This window comes from Alexandromys fortis, unplaced genomic scaffold, assembly GCF_014885135.2.
Source record: "Alexandromys fortis isolate MF-2015 unplaced genomic scaffold, M_Fortis_MF-2015_v1.1 scaffold_50, whole genome shotgun sequence".
Classification (NCBI taxonomy): Eukaryota; Metazoa; Chordata; class Mammalia; order Rodentia; family Cricetidae; genus Alexandromys; species Alexandromys fortis.
This window is the reverse complement of record NW_026067932.1, coordinates 3,179,651-3,194,595: the sequence shown is the minus strand read 5'-3', so window position 1 is coordinate 3,194,595 and position 14,945 is coordinate 3,179,651. Positions and strand designations below refer to the sequence as shown.

The 14,945-nt window shown below is 42.6% G+C and overlaps 1 protein-coding gene across 1 annotated transcript in view; it reads left to right on the top strand.

Moving 5' to 3' along the window:
• The window catches only part of Fgd6 (FYVE, RhoGEF and PH domain containing 6), a 112,913-nt gene that overhangs the window by 47,015 nt on the left and 50,953 nt on the right, over positions 1-14,945 (top strand). Inside the window, exons 4-5 of the mRNA XM_050145625.1 lie at positions 5,658-5,725; positions 5,814-5,844. Coding sequence (XP_050001582.1) covers positions 5,658-5,725; positions 5,814-5,844 — 99 coding nt within the window. The remainder of the gene's footprint in view (positions 1-5,657; positions 5,726-5,813; positions 5,845-14,945) is intronic.

Here is a 14,945-nt window from a genome sequence, read left to right as displayed (position 1 = left end):
AGAGAGAGAGAGAGAGAGAGAGAGTAAATGTAGCTTAAAACATTTAAAAGAAATGTAGATTGTCTCTGGCATTAGGCAACTATAGAAACCCGAATCAGAACATATAAGGGCTACCGTCCCCACCTGCAGTGTACACAAGAACCAGCAGCTCCACATCTTGCCAACGCCTCCTTGGCTTTATATTTCAAGACAGTGACTCGCTCTATAGTCCAGGATGGCTTACAGTTGAAGATCGTTCTGCCTCAGCTTCCTGAGTTCTGATGGCACTTGATTCTTTGTATTTTGTTTGTTTGTTTTGGGATAGGATCTGGTTATATAGCCTGGCCGGCCTCCATTTCCTGATCCTCCTACCTTGCAAGTTTGTGCCACTGTGCCTACCTTGATTGATGCATTTAATTATAGCTCTTCTGTGGGTGTGAGGTCCTACCTCATTGTAGTTCTAACATGGCTATGACAGGGCATTTTCGTATACTTGCTGGCTAATCTTCTATCTGCTGGTGAAGTGTCTGCTCACATCTGTTCTCGTTTCTGAGTTGTTTGAGTTTGCAGAGGTTTTTTAAAATCTTTATTTTTGTTGCATGTGTATTTCTGTATACCACATACATGCCTGGTACCTGAAGAGGTCGTTAGATCACTTGGAAATGTAGTTATGGATGGTCGTGAGTCACTCTGTAGGTGCTGGGAACTGAACTTGGGTCTTCTGCCCAAGTTCTCTTTAACTGATGAGCCCTATAGTCATCAGAGGTGTGTGTGTGTGTGTGTGTGTGTGTGTGTGTGTGTGTGTGTGTATTCTGGATACTAGTCCTTTTCTAGAGTTATGATGTATAAACAAGTTCTCTAGTCTGGACTCTTGTCATTCACACATGACACATGCTGTCTGCCTATGGATGGTGTATCTTCATTATTATGGAGGGTCCCACACTACACAGTTCTGACTGATTTAGGCTCAGTAGAGCAAGGCTCGAGCATAGAGTAGAGCCCCAGCGCTAGGACAGTACTAAGAGGAGGAAAGGGGAGAAAAGGCAAGTGCCAAAGTAGTTATTTTATGTGGATGACTGCTTTGCCCGCTGCCCACGAAACCAGTGAGGACACTGGATCTCCTGGAAATGGCCTTACATATGCTTGTGTACTGCCATGTGGGTGCTGAGAATAAATCCTGATTCTGTCCAAGAACAGCAAGTGTTTGTTTGTTTGTTTCAGACCGGGTCTTTCTGTGTAGCCCCTCTTGGCCTGGAACTCTTTATGTAGATTAGGCTGACTGCAAACTCACAGAAATCTGCCTGGCTCTGTCTCCTACCTTCTGGGATAAAGGTGTGTGCCACTATACCTGGCCAGCAGGTGCTTTTTACTGCTGAGCCATCCCTCTAGTCCACACCTTCTTGATTTTTGGGTTTTTATATGTGGGTTAGGGTCTGGGCAGGATTGGGAGCAGTGCTAGGAATCAAATGAAGGGTCTCAAACTTTCTGTGCTTCACTGAACTATATTCCTAGGCCTTGAATGAATTTCTAATTTTAAAAATATATACAGTCCTTCATTAGCATTGATCTTATAGTTACAGATATTAAGGAGCAATGTATAATGTGATTAGAAAAGCATTGATTCGGTAGGTGTTCAGAATATCGGTTATCCAAGGGTGCATGTCTGCAAAAACATTAGTGCAGGGCTGAGGTGTGGTTTGCAAGGTCAGATTGTACCTCCTGAGGAGTGTTAGCCACGTCTCTGTCCTAGAAGGTGAGTGGTTGGAGTAGAACAAAACTTATGCAACCCATTAGTCTTAATTATTCAAGAACCTACTTTAGGAAAGTGGGTGCTAATGAGGGCAGAAGTCAAACCCCATAGCAATAGAGTTTGAGAGTGGAGAAAAGGAAAAGTAAAACATGCTAGGCAAATTCGACTATGTTTTTATGTATTCTGGGTTTTTTTTTTTTTTTTTTATAAGACAAGATTTCTCTGTGTAGCTTTGGAGCTGTTCTGGAACTTGTTCCCTAGACCAGGCTGGCCTTGACCTCACAGAGGCTGGCCTCTGCCTCCCAAGTGCTAGGATTAAAGGCATCTGCCACCAACCCCTGGCTGTACCCTGAGTTAGTAGTCAGTTGTCCTGGTTTGGTTCCTGTCACTGTGATAAATAACATAACCAAAAGAAATGTGGGAAAAGAATATAGCCCATCATTGAGGGAAACCAAAGCTCTGATACTCCAGGTGGGAGTCAGGGACTGAAGCGGAGACCATGAGGGAATGCCACAGGTTCACATTTGTCTGTCCTTCTTCTAGTGCCCAGGATCACCTGTCCATGGAAAGTACCACTCACAGTGGGCTGAGCAATTCCACACATTAGCAGTCTAAGCAATGCTCCACAGGTATTATCACAGACTTGGAGGCAATGTCTCCATTGAGGTGCCTTCTTCTCAAGTGTTTTGACAGGCAGAATTAGCCATTATATTTGCCATTAAAAGATTCTTTTCATAAATAGTTGGGTTGTAGCCTTCTCCTAATATTTTGGCAGAACAATCTATATCAGTAGAAAGGTTTCTTGGTATTGCATGCCAACTTCTCTGTGATAAAAGAAAACACGGAAGGGACAAATACAGGCAAACCTGTGTTAGTGACTGACTTCACACCGCCTGTAATCCCAACACTCAGGACATGAAGGCAAGAGGACCAGTTTAGTCCAGTCTCTGCCATACAGCAAATCCGGTAGTGTAACTTTTCACAAGTTGTTTGACAAAAAGAAGCTTCGATGTAAATTTTGCAGGATGTTGGGTTTGTCAGGTCTTGATAGGGAAGTAATTAATTATATTGGGTGTGTATTTAGCAGTGTATATTGGGAAGGTGTGTCAAGGTTACTACCAGAAGTCGAAAGTGATGCACTTTTTAATACATTTTTGAGTGTGTGTTTCCATGTGTACGTTTGTATATTTGTCTGTGGAGACCCGAGATCTTGGATGCCTTCCTTAATTGCTGTTCACCTATTTGGGGGAATGGTCTTTCACTGAGCCTGCTTTAGCTCAGTATCATAGTCTGACAGTTCCGACAGTAAACTCAGGAATACTCCTGTCTCCATGTGCACTGTGTCACTTCTACTGCTCCTCCTCTTCTTCCTGTTATTCTTCCTCCTCCTCCTCCTCCTCCTCCTCCTCCTCCTCCTCCTCCTCCTCTTCCTGTTATTCTTCCTCCTCCTCCTCTTCTTCAAGCTTGCGCATATTCATAGCTAGCACTTGACTATGGAGCCGTCTCCCTCTCCTGTGATACAATGATACAGTACTTTTTAGGTTAATAATTTTGAAATCTGGATTTTCTTTTCAGTTCACTCCATTTTTAGGTGTATTGCTGAGGGTCAAACCCAGGACCTTGAGCATGCTAGGCAAGCACTCTTCTATTGAGCATAATCCCCACCCCCAACCCCTCTGATAATCAACTTTACATCTCTACAGTCGGTTGGTCTTCTGCTCTAGAGTATATATTTTCTGTATTTGAATTAATTGGTCCTTATGACTACAACTACTATTTATGATCTATTGGTCTTAAAAGCAACTTTAAATGAGTATAAAAATAGAGATCTCCCCTGTATTTCTAATTTACATGAACACAGACATGACTATAACTTAAAGTATTTTTTCCTATGGACTGGAGAGGTGGCTGGCTCAGTGGTCGAGAGTGCTAGCTGCTCTTGTAGAGCATGCACATGGCAGCTCACAACAGTGTCCCGACATTTCCAGGGGATCCAGGCCATTTTCTGACCTCCAGTGTCTCTTACCTGTGCTCGGTGCACATATACTCACACATTAAAGTAAGTAGGTAAGTACACACATGCCCAGATTCCAGCGGGCTAAGTATGTGAGCTCCCTGGTAGAGCTCTTACCTAGCATGTGCTGCGCCTCTCATATCAGCCCTTAGCACTGTAACACACACACAAAATTCAGAATCTAAACATACTGAAGAATATTGAGAACAAAACCTAGACACATTGAAGTGTGGTTGTGCCTATAATTCCCAAGCTCAGGAGGCTGAGATAGGAACATAAACATATAAATCTAAACATACTGAGGTGTGATTGTGCCTCCAATCCCTGACCTCAGGAGGTTGAGATACAAGGGCTGTGAGTTGAGGCCAGCCTGGGCTACAGCAAAACCCTGTCTCAAAATGAAACAAAACAAATTGAAAAACAAAATAAAATGAAGAATGAAGGTAATACTTTGAACTATCACAGTGCTAAGTGGATCTTCTGGGATGGCGCACCACTTCAGTGTAGAGAAGGCTGCTCTTGAGAGCCATGGCTTTAATACAGCACCCCACCCCGCCCCAAGTGGCGCTCTGTTAATGAATGACTACTGGATTGCCATGGTGACTTTTTATGCGGTTCCTTGCCCAGCAGCTCTTGAGGCAGAACAAAGTAACTGTCTTGGTGCTGCCAATGCTGGAAAGAGTGCAAACAGCATAGCAACAGGAATGGGGAAAAATCTTTACAAAATGGGGCCTGATGCCCTTCTACAGAAGTATCGGAGCTTTCCCATCTTCATGGTAGCGGAAATTGCTCTTTAATTTTAATCTGTGTGTATGTGTGTGTGTGTTCATGTGTGCATACATATGTGCTCTGCTAGGGGCTAAGGCCTTGTGTATGTGGAATAAGCTTGTGCTGCTAAGCTATATCCCCAGCCTGGTTCCAGCTGTCATTCCACCTTAAGTAAATGTTTTAATTGCTTGTTCCTTATTTACTGTTCATTCCTCTTCACTGAGGAATTGTGTTTTCAGATCTTCCAGAGAATAGACAGGGAAATCTTTCTGTCTGACCCCTGTAAGCAACAACAAACTCGTCTAAATGTCCAAAGCACTTTTCAAGTAATCTTCATCTTTTCCCAGACTTGTACAGTTTGTGTCCTTGCTGGGGTATTTCATGTTCCCGCCAAGGAATAACTAAAAGGTGTTTTTGGGATGATGTCAGATATATACTGTCATGAAGAGCCCCGATTAACTTCACTTTCAGAATGTGATTTGACTTACACAACCCATTACTAACTAGTTCATCATAACACTTCATCATGCATTATCTAAAGTACATTTATTTATTTATTTAATCCAGTCTTGTATTGTCAAAAATAGGCCTAGAACCTACCATCTTCCTTCCTCAAGTCTCCTGAGTGTTGGGATTACTTATATACATGACCTCACTGGGCTTCTCGTGATACTCACTCATAGGTGTTTCCTTTGCAGAATATAGCATTTCCATGTTGAAACTTTGATACCATTGATTGATTGATTGATTGATTGATTGATTAGTGGTCTCAATATGTAGTCCTGGATGGCCTGGAACTCATTGTGTAGACCCGGCTGGATTCAATCTTGTAGAGATCTATCTATCTATCTATCTATCTATCTATCTATCTGTCTGTCTGTCTGTCTGTCTGTCTATCTATCTATCTCTAAGGGCTAAAATGAAAGGCATGTGTCCCCTAATCCAATTCCTGATTTCTCTCAGCTACTTCTGTATTATGGTTTTATTATCTTATTTAACTCCCCATGTTTGCCTTTGAAGTATTGCATAGTGTGAATTGTGTGCTTATAGATAACATAGGATCAGGGCTAAAATATATGTCTAACCAGCTCATAGCTGATCCCGTATTTTGTGAATTCATACTTTCTCAATGCACTCTATCTTCAGGATGAAGATACTGGGATGAAAAGCAAAGTTCATCATATTGCCAAGGAGATCATGAGCTCTGAGAAAGTGTAGGTATCAAGTTAGCAGTTTAGAAGCCATTCTTCCCAATTGACTTATTAAAAAATTCTTATTGGTTCTTTATTTTTTTTTTAACAGGTTTGTGGATGTGTTAAAACTTTTGCATATTGTAAGTATCTGCTCATATTTTTCTCGAATCTAAGATTATCCCCAGTCCTGTACTTTTCCTACTTAACAGTTCTTATCACAGCTAACAAGTAAATTATACCCTTGTGCTCTCTAGTGCTTGGTTACATTTTAAATTTATAATAAGATTTTATATACTTATATGTTTATAAATTATATATAATAGACATTTTACAAGTTGTATCTCATTTGCATCTAGATGTACCCAGATGATTTCTGAATAATAATCTTCAGCACCTTCCATTTCTTCATAACCAATGAGCCATGACAGCTGCTGCTACTGTTCCTCCTCCTCCTCCTCATTTTCCTCTTCTTGCCCCATTTCTGCCTCACTTCCTCCTCTTCTCTCTCTCCTTTTCCCTCCCCCAAACCATACCCCCAGCATCCGTAATGATGTGTATCTTTTGGGGGGCATGTCTTCTCTAATCTAAATAGTTCCCAGAAACAGAGACACTTGAGACAGCATTGCTAGCTTTTTTTTTAACCGCAGTCACCTTGAGCAGACCTGTTAGGAAAGAGCTGTTTGTGTCTGACCTCACGCTCGTCTTTCCTCTTGCACACTTCTGTCCTTCAAGTTTTTACAAGATTGTCTGTCTTCTGCAAGTCAAGGTGCTTTTAATGTTACTCTGTTTTTGTTATTTTTTGGCAAGATATACCCAACATCCCAAATTTCTGTTGTGGAATATTAGTTTAAGATGTGTTACATTTGTTTAAATGATATGACGATGTGTTACATTCTTTAAGTTGTACCCTGTTTAACTCTGGGAAGCTGTGTTACTTTGCCTGTCTAAAACACCTGATTGGTCTAATAAAGAGCTGAATGGCCAGTAGGTAGGCAGGAGATGAATGGGGGGGGGGGGCTGCCAGGCAGAGAGAATAAATAGACAAAAAGAAAAGAAGGGAGGAGCAAGAAAAAGGAGGAGAGGAGAACAGGGGCTACCCGGACACAGGCAGCCATGGAGAAAGAAGGAAAGAAAGACACGTAGAATAAAGAAAGGTAAAAGCCCAGAGGCGGAAGGTAGATGGGATAATTTAAGTTAGCAAACCTGGCAATAAATAAGCCAATCTAAGGCTCGGCATTCATAAGAAAGAATAAGACTCCATGTGATTTATTGGGAGCTGGGTGGTGGGCCCACAAAGAGTGAAAAAAGAACAACTACGAACATCCCTCACATATGTGCCACTAAGTGCTCAAGTCCAGTAGTTCTTCTAGCTAAAGACATACAGCCCTCCTTGAAAACCTGCAGCCTGTGTCTGCCACATACAACCCTCTTGAAAACCTACAGTCTGTGTCTGCCACATACAACCTTCTTGAAAACCTGCAGCCCGTATCTGCCCTTCCCTCTCCTTCCCCACTACCCCTCTTGCCCTCTTCAGTCAAGACAGTTTCTCATGGCCATGGCCATAGGTCAACTGATCAGGAAGTTCCTTAATTAAGGTTTCTTTGTCCCAGGTGACTCTAGATTTGTGTCACCCTGACAGCAAAACTAATCAGCACATAGGCTCTCAATAAAGCCAGGAATCTAGACCCAAGGCCCCTGGACATACTGATATCTGATACCAAATAGAATGTGGGGTATTTATTTATTTATTTATTTATTTCAAGACAGGGTTTCTCTGTATAACAGCACTAGCTATCCCGGAACTAGCTCTATAGACCAGACTGACCTCAAACTCACAGGGATCCACCTGCCTCTGCCTCCTGAGCTCTGGGATTAAAATTGTGTACCACCACCAACCAGCTTCATCTGTTTTCCTAAGTGCATCATAAAAGGAATAGTTTTCCCCAGTTCTCGTGTTTTTTTCCCATCCTAAAACAGTCATTCTGACCCGAGTATATAGTCTTGTGGTTCATGCGGACTTTTAAATTATCAGTTGCCTTGTCCTCTGTTTAGCTGCTGTTAACTTAGCTCCTGCCTTCATTTTTGAGCAGTTCTATTCATATTAAGACTCATAGATGAAGTCCGTTATTCAGAGCATATTTGTCTTGCTTCTGTCTTTCCCACCTCGGTTTGGCATCTCCTTCTCTCTGTGTCTCAATTTCAGGTCTTTGCTGCTCAGCTTCCAAAGACTTGTGGGTATTACGTGATGTTTATGTGATTATTTAAATTACCACATCTTTTTAAGTAAATGGCCTTTTGATAAGTGTTCTTTATGCACCTTTTAGTATATTGTATGGCTATGTTACACAAATTATTTATTTTTGGCCTCATAACATCCCTAAAGATAGTTTTTTTTCTTTTGTTTATTTTAAATGAAGGAAGTAGCAGGCTACTAAATGTCAAAGCTAGGCTTTGAAGTATAGTCTCTGTGAGTTCTTGGTTTAAAATTTTAAATGTTTGCTTGCAATCCTAACCATTGCCATTTATAGTGTATCTGTAGGACGTAGTATATCCTTGGGCATATTTATTGCTTACAGAATTTTTTTTTTTAGCTGCCTAGGAAACCAGAAAACTCTAACATTTCGTCGTATAAAGATGAAAGTGAAGCTGGATCTTGTTACTTATATTTCTTATGAACATTGCATATTAAGGTTATTAAAGAGAGTCAGAAACATGCCATAAACAGTTGGCTTCAGTTGTGTTTTGTGTTGAATGCATTGATGAATATGCACAACCTGACTTTTGCATGCAGGAAAGGAAGGGTCATTTCACATGGGAAAATATTATCATTTTAACAACAAAGTCAGCAAAGCACAACGGTACACCCCCATAGTCCCAGGACTGGGGAGGCTGAGGCATGTAGATATTGAGTTTAAGGCCCTTCTGGGTTGTATAACAAGACTTTGCCTCAGCAAACAAGACAAAACCAAAGTCACATTGTTGAGATGGGGACTTCCCCTTTCCTTTTACTTCACGGTCTCTCTTTTAATTTTGCATATTTATCATAAGCCTTTTGACCCCCTACAGCTGCTTTGCTTTCCTTCAAGTGATTTTTATTTACTGTGAGCTCCTTGTCTGTCCCTGTGCCCACGCGCTTGCCTCAAGGTCAAGCTTGCTGCTTGGGGCAGCTGGCGATTAAGTCACACACCCCACTCTGGTCCTGGAGACTCTGTAGACCAGAGACAAGGCCATCTGCTCTGTGCTTCAGTGCCTCAGATGTTCTGACCAGGTCTTATTTGCATTGTTTTCCACTGAGGTCTTCCCCGAGTGATCTGAGTTGGCAGAGTGGGCATGTTCGTCCTGTAAAGAGTTGGGGTTTTTCTGGTTCTGAATGTCATACGAGGTGATTTGACTCTGGTAGGTTTTTATTAGAATCAGTGTTGTGTGTAGTTGATGTCAGTCATGTCTGCGGTTGGCCTAATACTTTACACCGTCTCCTGCCTCCCTTGTTTAATTCTGCCATCTCTGTCTGCTCACCTACCCCTCTGCAGTGCTGGGTTTCAAACCCAGGGCTCACCCTGTCTAAGCTAGGGCTCTTCCCTGAGCTCCGCGGGGAGGCTTGTGAACCGGAACCTGGCCTGCAGAAACCAGCTCTGCTCTCATTGACGAAGGGCTTGCCCGCTCACTCGCTTCTGTCTTGGTGTGGTTAGAGGAGCTTTGGCGAATTTAGAGGCTTCTGCCCAAAATAGTTCTGCGACCCCTAAAAATCGCCACACTTTCCCAAACTATCCTGGCTGTTGGGATTTAGGAAGATAATTAATTGGGCACGTGTTGTAATCATCTTTTTTATTTAAAAAAGAAAAAAAAATTGTGACCTCCCTCCAGTGGTTCCACTTTGGCAGTGGCTGAGGTTCCTGAGTAGCTGAGAAGTCTAAGATTGTCTGTAGTTCCCGTGGAACTGGTTGCATCTGGCTCTGGGGCCAAAGAAGTGACAGGAATATAGTTGCTGCCCTGCTGCGGGGAGGCTGTTTCCTTGGCTGCTAAGCCCTAGCATTCTTTGTCTTTGCCTGGAGGTAGGGATGCCTTTTTTGGAGCTGGCTGTTGGAGATTTAACCTAAGGTTTTGTGTACGCTGAGCACACGTTCTACACTGAGCTATGCGTGCAGCCAGGGACACTCTTCTATGTTCAAAACCAAGAGAACCTGTGATAGCCCCCGGTGAAAATAATTATTAAGGGATATTTAAAACAAATTTTGTTTGGTCTTTTTGAGACAGGGTGTTAGGATTTAGGCATTATGCTGGCCTCTTTCACCTGACAAGATAAATCAGGCATGGGGCTGGAGAGATGGCTCAGAGGTTAAGAGCATTGCCTGCTCTTCCAAAGGTCCTGAGTTCAATTCCCAGCAACCACATGGTGGCTCACAACCATCTGTAATGGGGTCTGGTGCCCTCTTCTGGCCTGCAGACATACACACAGACATAAAATTGTATACATAATAAATAAATAAATATTTAAAAAAAAAAAAAAGATAAATCAGGCATTACCCTGGCCGTCCCAGGGTCCTATAGCGCTAGGTCACTGCGTTTGTACTCAGGTGCAAAAGGTCAAGCTCCACCCACTCCCGCCCTCTTCCCTTAGCTCTTCTGCAGAGGCAGGCTGGTTCTCTTCCTCCTCCTCTTCCTCTCTGTATTTCTCTTTCCCTCTTCTCTCCCTTTACCCTTCTCCCAACAAGTTTCTTACTTAAGTTCTACCTACACGGTGTGTTTTAACATTCAGTAAAACAGACTGTGTTCAGTCCCAGTGCTGTTGAAGGGACTTTTGTAGTGATCAAGAGATTGGAATTTACTCCAAATGCAAAATTCATAGCCAAGGAGCAAAGTGAGAGTCAGTGGGTAGAAGATCCCCAAGAAGTGAAGGACAAGTAGTGGAGGGGCGATCTGCTACTGCTTGGGAGATGGCGGAAGGAACAGGGCCAGACACTGGAAGCGGTGGGAGGTTCTTAGTAAAGCTCCCTTGTCTAAGGAAACCGTCAGTCACCTGCTTAGACCATATAACAGTGGGTCTTAGAGATTCAAACCCTTGACGTTCTTATAATCGTTGTTGAGTGTTTGTTTTTGAGACAGTCTTGCTATGGAGCTCTATGGAGCCTCAAGCACACAGCAATCCTCCTGCCTTGGCCACTCCCCACCCCTAAGTGCTGGGTTTACACAGGTGCATATACCACCATACCTAAGTACAAAATAAACTTTCTATTTTATTTAGAGCTACTGCCATAATTTCCAAAGTGATATCATTGGTCTTCATTCATCTGAAGCTGTCCTAAGCATCCAATACTCTTAGAAAAAAAAACAAAAAAAACAAAAAACAAAAAACAAGCCTTGTCAGGTGTGTGTTCAGGACCTCACGTCATTGGTCAGCCCACTTGGATTTGGCTGGTCCTTGTTAAATGTGTCTTAAATAAACAAGTTTCCCTTTTGGCAGAGGTGGAAGACATGGAATGCAGAGTCTGGCAGGAGCTGTGTCACACTGGTTCCTAAGTTACTTAACAGCTATCATCCACTGTCTATGTCATGGTGAGGAAATACCTTCCAGTTGGAAAACAAAAGTTATTCTGCTGCCAAGGGACCAAAATAGTCATCACTTAATTTTGGAAGAAGAAAGGAGCACGCTTATTGCTTCGCTGAGCAGGAACCGCTTCAGAATGATTTTAATCGCTAAAGTGGTAGAAGAACATGTTTACCTGCTGAGCTTTCAACATGTTTACAGCCGGGGGTGTGATTCATGAGTGTGTTCAATAGCGTTCCTTGATAGTAGACAAGCTAATGGCTTCCAGAAGTCTTAAGTAGCTGCATTTCTCCTAGCAAATGCCAGGGCTGTTGGAGGCGAGCTCTCAGGGATGGAATCTGGCTGCTATCAGCTGGTTTCTGGAATGCTTGTGTGATTTTCTAGTAGTGTTGGCAAGCTAAATTCTTGTTTTATAGTCTACTAGTTAGTTATACAAGTTGGTTCTTTAGTTGCTAGTGTAGATAGGGAGTTCCTTTAGATTAAAGTAGCTACTGGGACAATAAAAACAATCCCAGTTTCTGCCTCCAAAAAAAAAAAAAAAAGGTTTTTAGATTTTATTAAGAGAGTGAAGTGGCTCTGCATGCAGCTCTCTAGTAGAGTTCTTGCCTAGCATTCGGGAAGCCTGGGTTCAGAATGGTGGTGCAGGCCTGTTATTCCCACACTCGGAGGCAGAGGCACGGGGATCAGAAGTTGAGAGCAATCCTTGGCTACATAGCAACTTTGAGGCCTTTCTTGGCATGTCTGTAATCCCAATCATCCAGAGGCTGAGGCAGGAGGATTGTGAATTCCTGAGGCCAGCCTGGTCTCAGGAAGACTGTCTCAAAACAAACAAAGCATTGAAGAGAGCTGGGAGTGTAGCTTGTCCGTAGAACTGTGCCTGCACTCAGAAGACTGAATTTCCAGCTCTGCAAAGAAACTTAGCTGTACTTTGGGTAGGAAACCTTTCTGTTCTTTTAGGGCATGTGTGAGGATTTTTGAGTTTGAGGCTTGTTTTTGTTCCCCCGCCCACACTGAGAAGAAATACTCTTGATCAACTTGTATTTTAGGGACTAGTGTTGAAGGAGTCAACAGAGGAAATACTGTCCCTTCCAACTTGATTTGCCTTAGTAAATCCACGAAGGAGAAACCATTTGTTGCAGGCAAAGAGAAAGCCTAGTGAGCCTCTTCAGGTTCTGCTTTAGGATTTGGAACCAGGCTGTTGGGAGGAGGAACCTTTGTTTTGGACTCCTGCACAGCTGGGAGATTCCGCTATTGTTTAGCTTGGCTCTCTAGGCCCACCCTCAGAGGACAATGAGGTCTCAGCCAAAGCTTATCTCCTCCCCCACCCTTTCCTCCTCCTCTGCTGTGATAGGGTGTGGTGGTGCCCTATATTAAAACAGAGCACTGGCAGGCTTAGAACAGAAGATGAAGAACGTGCCATGCTAGTGTGTAAATGGTGAGCTCACTGCGAGCCTGCCTTGAGGGGGAGGAGCACCGAGACCCAGAGTGAGAGCATTGTGTTGGCTCGCACCAAATGAATCGCACAAAGTGTCTGTGCATCATCCAATTAGACTTTATTACTGCTACTCTACTAATATTAATTATGTCACAACCCGCACCTGTTTAGCAAATGAAGAAGCCAAGGCTAGCCCAAGGAAACACAATAAGCCATAAGGGAAGGCTTAGACGTAGAATCCTGATTAGATTGTGCCTTCCTTCCTTTACAGATCTCAGCTTGAGGCTCCAGGCTGGGAAACTGCTACTGACAGGGATGAGGGACAATTCGGAACATAATTAGTTAAGAACTCCTGGGAACTTAAAAAAATTAATAAAGTATTTTTTGAGAATTTCATACTTAAGTATTGTCTCTATGTAAGTTTTGCTCTTCCCTTCAGCTACTGCCGTCTCCCTTCAACTCCTCCTTTGTCCATACTCCCAAATTCATGGCCTCTTTTTAATCACACATTCACACACACAAACACACACCCTCACTGAGTCTACTTAGTATTGCTCATATATATACATGTATTGAGGAGTGACCACTTTGGATTGAATATCATATTCAATCCAAATTAAATCCTAGTTATTCCTAGCCTAGAAAACGGATTCACCCCCTCTCAGTTGCCATCGGTTGGTTGTAGTTCTTCATCTAGGTGTGGGGCCTCGGGAGACTTCCCCTTCCACGCTGGCCTATCAGCTTGTATCATTGTATAGTTCTTGTGGAGGCAGCATTTTGTGATTTCATGAAGGGAATGTCTGCAGATACTACCTGGAAACAGGTCTCTCGGGCTTCTGGCACTTGCAGTCTTTTGTCCCCACTCTTCCCCAATGTATAAGGGTTGTGCTGTAGAGGAACCATTTGGGGCTAGACACCCCCAAATCACTTATTTGCTACATTTTGAAAATTATTTTCAATTTTCAATATTTTAAAATTACTTATTACAGATCTCTGTAATAGTCCCTATGTATTACAAAACAGAACTTCTTTGGTGAAGGGTAAGTTCTATTCATACCAGTGGGTATAAAGATCAATATTTAGAGTACAGTTAAAAATTATATTGGTTTATGTATTAGTCAGTGTTCCCTAGAGTAATAACTTATACAATGAAGTTTTCTTTCTATATCTATCTATAGCTATCTTATCTGTATATATATAAAGGCAAACATTTCTAAAAACTTTATATTTATTTAGAACAATTTATAGGCTGCAATCTAGCTAATCCATCAGTGACTGGCTATGAACAGAAAGTCCAACAATCCAGAAGTTGCTCAGTCCATGAGGCTGGATGTCTCAGCTGGTCTTCAGTAGAGGCTGGAACCCCGAAGAAGTAGGCTGTGATGCCAGTGAAGGAATGGACTTGGTAGCAAGGGGAGGGCAAGCAGGCAAAAAGCAAAACAAAAACCTTTTCCATGTCTTTATTGGCTCCCAGAAGGTGTGGCCCAGATTAGAGGTGTACCTTTCCTCCTCAAGATGCAGGTTAGAAGTGGATCTTCATCCTTCAAATCAAGCAAAAGTTGCTTACTAGTGTACTCTCCGTTTCTGGATTTTAGTTAATTCCAGATGTTAACAACCAAACATAGATATCACAATTTAGAAAAATGGCAAAAGTAGGTTCTTCTCTAGGGTCTCTGGCCTCTCCAGCCACAGATCGTTGGCTCTGTTTACACACTACTAAGTGTGAATTTCCTCACATTGAACAGGTCTTAAATCCAACTAGACTGTGTTGGTTACCGCCTAGATAAAGGTGCCACTGTTGGGCCACTGGGGATGTCTTGCCTAGCCTGGCATTGTTGGAGTTTGTGGGCTTTACATCTGGATGAGACTATTGGTTGTTTTTCTCCCATGGCAGTTTGCCTAGCACTTTTAGATAGTATGAGAGCTAGTCTTCAGGGAGGAGGCTTCCAGGTCAATTCCAGCTTGTTTCCTCCAAGGTCTGTGTCCAAAATGTGTGGTGTCTTCAGCAGTAGGGTCTTAGCTTCGAGTTCCGGGAGGCAGCCTAGAGTAATAGAAGCAGCCTGTCTTGTTTCAGGAGTCTCTTCGATTTCCCTGACAACAACTCAGAGGTTTCTAATGCCTAGCCCTTCAGTTTTGCTAGTTTATGCCTCATGAGGGAATAGTACCGCCCCATGTGACAAAGTAGAGGGATCGTATTTATATGATAGCATTACAGTGGCTTTAATTCCCAGAGCTGCAAAACGGTTTTTAGACACTTCTTT